Raw genomic sequence first — 5,992 nt, 5'->3', positions numbered from 1 at the left:
ACTAAGTGACATGCAGATGTCTATTAGAACTCAAATTAAAGGTAATTTAATGTACTATAAAGTAGTTTATGACCTTTACCTTCGTAGGAATAGTAGTTTTCATGATATTTGCTAAAATAAATTGATTTATAGTTGTTCCGAAAATTTAGTACCTCTTCGTGCTTACGACCTAAACGTAAAAATTCATTCATATATTAAATTAAATTCGCTATTAAAATTATTTTTATTTCAGATGCTCTCGTAACTGGAAATTCAGAAAAACCACTATTCATCATGTTAGGGAATAACACTTCCACTGTAAGTAAATGAGTGTCACATTTTATCCTTTTTGTTTTATTAATTCTCCTCTATCTCTTCCACATTATTGTATATATTTCTTAAATTAATGATCTTATACTGGAAGAGTTTCTAGAAACTAATATTGGTGAATGAACACAATCTTCATTATTTAAATATATTAGTTTATTACACAGACAACTACGTTTCGGGGTTATCCTTCATCTTCAGGTTGCTAGAAAACAAATTCACAAATTTAATATATGCTTACAACATTAACCCTATATCACATTATTCCTTAAACTATTTATAAACACTTTTTTTAATAGCATATGATTAACTGCTTATTTGTCACTTCATGCTAATATTAAACATATTATTGTCATATTAATTATATATTATATAAAAAAGTTAATCAGGTAAAAAGTTTATGAATAGTTTAAGGAATAATGTGATATAGGGTTAATAATGTAAGCATATGTTAAATTTGTGAATTTATTTTCTAGCAACCTGAATATGGGAGATAACACTGAAACGTAGTTGTCTGTGTAATAAACTAATATATTTAAATAAGGAAGATTGTGTTCATTCACCAATTTTATATTTGTATATATTTTATTTATAATACAAATGAATATGTTCATTATATCGAAAGAATGAATAGTTTTATAGAAAACTTTCAATAAATTCTAATAGATGGCACTGATAACTCAAAGTTTTAGTGCCGAATAAGGTAGGTAAAAATGCCCTGGGAGGATGTCTGCAGACTTACAGACAAGTACATCCTTAAATAAGAAACTCCAATTGTCCAAGTATCAGATCTCCAGTGGCTTCCTTTGCCCTATAATGAGTCTATGCATTTTGAAACACTACTAACACATCCTTTTTCGGTCCTAATATTTTACGAAATATTTTATTTTCAAAACCCTTAAGCTGTTCCTCTCTTCACACTAAGGTAAGAAAAACACCTTGAGGTACCGAAAAAGTTTGAGTCAACGGGAGAATTTAGGCTTCACAACGGCGAATTGAGGAAAATGCACCAGTTAAATATAATTCAGTTTTTAGCGTTGCAGCGAATAAGATGTGCGCGTATAGTTGTGGGACTTGGTAACGAACGGATCGCTAAAATATTAATAAACTCTGATTAGACCGAACCGTAGATGGGAAAATTCCGTTAAGTCTGATTTCGTAGATTTGGCTTTGAAGGAGCACCACTGGATAAATGTAGGTAGTCATACTGATGGTATCGCCATCAAGTCTTCGGGTTTATTATTATTATTCTGAAACACAGTGATTATTTTTGTTTGTTTTAAATAGCATATCCGAAAAAAATCTCTATATCATAAATCATATACTTCATGAATTATCAACTGGGGGATGGGGGTCACTCTCCAACATTTACAACGTTTCATTGCATTTATTACAAATATAAGGAATTTTGGGAAAAACAACTTATTAATGTTAAGTATTTATCAATTATAAATAAGTAGCCAAAATATAAAAATTTCTGATGTGTGTTTATTTCATCTCATGAGTAACAGACCAAGAGGTGGAAATTAGTTCGTTAGTGGTATCATTGGAATGTTTATATCGATTGATAGATGATGAAAATATATTGTATTTATATTTTCCTTATTTATATATAACAAATACTTGGCCAGTATAAAGAAATATTACTAATTTTTGTATCATTAATAACTTTACCTTACACACTAACCTTATTGATAATTTAAAATATATAATTATTATTTGGGCCACAACCTTATTCATGTTTTTTATTTTATTTGTATGTTGGACAACCCTGACTTAAACTGTACGCCGTTCCCCAATGTCAGGCGCTCTTTTAATATTGCTCGATTTAACTATTAGTACAAGAGCACAAGAGGAGAAAACAGGCAGTTATCTCACCGCAATTTTTGATTACTCTAATGAAAACTATGTATAATTAATAGTCAAAATTAATGAGTCTGCCGAGTATAGGTAGGGGGAATAAAAAATGGCAGCTGTTTCAAAGCGATAAAAAAAACTAATTTTTCATTAGGTGCTCTATATCTTAAAAGCAGGAAAAACACAAGAAAACCTAAGAGAATGTCATTTAAAGAATAGTAAATTCACTAAAATATGAGCCCTAATAAATTATTGACGTTAAATAGTTTTCGAGATTTTTAAAAAGCAACATTTCATAAAAATGTTGTATGGGACGTACTGAAAGATCAGTAGTTAGTGAATTTATATTGAAAAATTTATATCTCAAAAACCATTTGACGTACAGATGTCTATTAGTACCCAAATTAAAGCTAGTTTAATGAGCTATAAAGTAGTTTATGATGTTTATCTTCATAGAAGTAATAGTTTACATAAAATTCGCTAAAATAGATTGATTTATATTTTATCGGACAAATTTTCATTTGCCAAATATATATTCATATGTGAATATCATAAAAACTACTACCCCAACGAAGATAAGTGTCATAAACTACTTTACATTAAGTTAAATTTCCATTATTTTGAGTGTTGGCAGACATATGTGCGTCTTATAGATCTAGAGATATATTTTTTCAAAAATCCAACAACTATAAATTAACATTTTGTGAGTTTATTCTGTCATGATATTTGATAAAACTACTACTCCTACAAACATAAACATAATTAACTATTTTGTAGTCAATTTAGCTTGCTTTAAATTGATTGCTGGCAGACATCTGTACGTCCAATGGTTTCTGAAATGAAGTTTTACATAAATCAAACTTATTGTCCGAACAACTATAAATCAATTTATTTTAGCAAATATCATGAAAATTGCTATTCTTACGATGGTAAAGGCCATAACCTTTTTTATAGTCCATTAAACTAGCTTTAATTTGAGTGCTAACAGACATCTATATGTCATATAGTTCCTGAGATATAGATTTCTTAAAATAAATTAACTAACTACAAATCTCTCGGTAGATTTTTAAGAAATTTTGCTTTTTAAAATGCTATATCTCGAGAACTATTCAACGTAAATAGCTCTTTTAGAGCTAATATTTCAGCAAATTTACTCTTCTTTAACATAATGTTCTCTTGGATTTTCTAGTGTTTTATTATTTATGTATTTTTTAAGATATAGAGCTCCGAGTGAAAAATCAATGTTTTTTTAAGGCTTTGAAACAGCCGCCATTTTTTATTCCCCCTACCTATACTTGGCAGACTCATCAATTTTGACTAGTAATTATAAATAGTTTTTAATGAAGTAATCAAAAATTGGGGTGAGATAACTCACTTTTTTTCTTCCTGGCTCTTGTACTACTGTGTCTGTTTCAAAGGAAAAGTAAGGCGGGTGTGGCGGGTTTAGTGTTCGATTTTCCAACTTTTTAACGCATACGGCAAGACTTAGTAAATACATCAAACTGTTTTACTTATATTCAAATTCCATTATATTATTCCTAATCAATATATCATTTTTTTTCAGAGTTCCTGCAACGCTCCAAACCCTATCGTGGCAGGGATGTTTTTGATATTCAATACAATATGGATTGCAACAATTATTTTCATGGTTTCATTAACTTTTTCAACCTTTGTCCACGAAGAGAGAGTATCTACAGTCAAACATCTTATACTTATGACTAAAATTTCACCAATTACTTATTGGTTCTCTGTCCTCTTTTGGGATACTATTTTGTATTTGGTTTTTGTATTAATTTCCTTGACTACGTTCATTATATTTGATTATTCTGATAAGCTTAATAGAGACAGTGGCATTTGTGAGTATTCTAATATACCATTGAAATAACGTATTATAGTTTTATGCTCTAGACTAAATAATTTTTACATTCCAAATTGAATTAACAATCTTATCTAGAGTCCGGATTCGCGTGCAATTGCATCTTTTGTTAGCTAGCTTTAAATTTCACCAAACCTCGACAGAAATTCGCTTCATTTTCTCTTTATACAAGTGTATAAAGAAAAATATATTAAGTAAATGTTGTAGAACACATGATAATCTTGCGAAGGAACCACCCAATGTAGTAATTCAATTATGGCTTTAAATTAGAAGAAGACTAGCCCGAACTCGATATTATTCCTTCCATAATAAACTCCCTAACCACCCAAATCCATTAGTTTCTAACCTTGCTTCCTCTTCCATTCTTGGCAATCACCCGAGGCTCCTGAAAAGAAGATGGCCTCGTGACCTTATGTTGTAAACTGTTTTTAGAGTTATACTACTGGGTAGTTTCTCTACATGCTGTATCATATCATTATGTCAATATGATCAAATTTACTTGTTGTATTTTTTATACAGTTGTATATATCAATAAATAAATTTAAAAAAAAATTCGAAGATGCCGAGGCCATGTTCTTTTCAGATGACTCGAAGGAGTATCTGGTATTTTTAAGGATGAGAGCTTAAAAACCAATAGGTTTGGGTAGGTAAGGAGTATTTAATGTTAGAAGGCACATCTATTTTGTGCCAAATCTGCAACGAATGGGATTTTGAGGTATTTATGGATGTGTTCATTTGTGACGTAATAAGGAGCATCAAGGATTTTGCAGAGGAGTTTGGATTGTAAGGATTAGAAACGGGTGGAATGAAATATTTTGGTAGAGCCCCAAGACTCAATTCACTATGTCCAAACAGGTCTAATTATCATACTGTATAAATTTTTGTTTTTTTATTAAATGAGAAGTTTAGAGCGTTTTTCAAGTAGGTGGTAGTAATCGGAATCTACTATCAGTTTCTGGTCGTTTCAGTCTAGTATACGGATTCCAATTAAGTCTCTTGTCAAGTCCTAAGTAGGGAATCTGTTCAACAGACTTTAGTGGGATATTGAAGAAAGATAATTAGGCCAGGAGAGTAGAGGTTTACGATAGAGAGTAAAGGTGATCTGGTAGGAACTATTTTGATTCTCCAGTTGTGACACTATTCTTCAAGGGATGTAATGAGAAATTCGAAACATGGAAAAGACTAAAATATTTAATAATACTAATTATGAATACTATTATTAAGATTTATGATTGACTGTGTGTATTAATAAATGGATTATGATCCGGGTGTGGTCAAATTAAACTAAAATAGTAATATTTTGTACTATTTTTATTTGAGCCAACGTTTCGCCCCACGTTGCAGGGCTTCGTCAGGGCTAAAAAAGATACAAACACTTAACATGTGTAAAAAAGTAAATGGAAAATTTTCCCCAACCTATACTTGGCAGACTCATGAATTCTGACTAATAATTATACTTTTCATAATTATAATATAATTTTCTTTAATAATTATAGTTTTCATTAAAGTAATCTAAAATTGGGGTAAAATAACTGCCTTTTTTCTCCTTTTGGGTTCTTGTGCTAATACATTTACTATTTTCTTAATCTACTTGTATAAAATTTAAATATATTAATTAATAGATTTTTTTGTTTCAGATGTTTTATTCTTGATTGTATTTTTATCTGGTATGAGTATGATTTCATCAGTGTACTTTTTAACTCTTTTATTCAAGACACTCCGAACATTTGCAACAGTTTACATTGCTGGCGTACTTACACTGGGTACTATTATATTTTTTTTTTTTAAGCTCACAGAATGTGTTTAATATGCAATATATTACAATACATCATGTTATATACTGTTATTTTTATATTATGTTATAATTATATATTAATAAAGTTACTGAGGGTGTACAATGTTAAAGCAAGACCTGGGTTCTTCTAACAGGTACTCTAGACATTTACAGAGCTT

At 29.9% G+C, this 5,992-nt stretch overlaps 1 protein-coding gene across 1 annotated transcript in view; it reads left to right on the top strand.

Moving 5' to 3' along the window:
- The window catches only part of LOC106684194 (phospholipid-transporting ATPase ABCA3), a 78,120-nt gene that overhangs the window by 57,116 nt on the left and 15,012 nt on the right, over positions 1-5,992 (top strand). Inside the window, exons 17-19 of the mRNA XM_067052636.1 lie at positions 233-297; positions 3,728-4,019; positions 5,677-5,802. Of these exons, the coding sequence (XP_066908737.1) occupies positions 233-297; positions 3,728-4,019; positions 5,677-5,802 (483 nt within the window). The remainder of the gene's footprint in view (positions 1-232; positions 298-3,727; positions 4,020-5,676; positions 5,803-5,992) is intronic.

The sequence above is a fragment of the Halyomorpha halys genome, unplaced genomic scaffold (assembly GCF_000696795.3).
Source record: "Halyomorpha halys isolate HHAL.00 unplaced genomic scaffold, Hhal_1.1 Scaffold554.1, whole genome shotgun sequence".
Lineage (NCBI taxonomy): Eukaryota > Metazoa > Arthropoda > Insecta > Hemiptera > Pentatomidae > Halyomorpha > Halyomorpha halys.
Note: the sequence above shows the minus strand (reverse complement) of the source record. Positions and strands in the feature narration are given on the sequence as shown.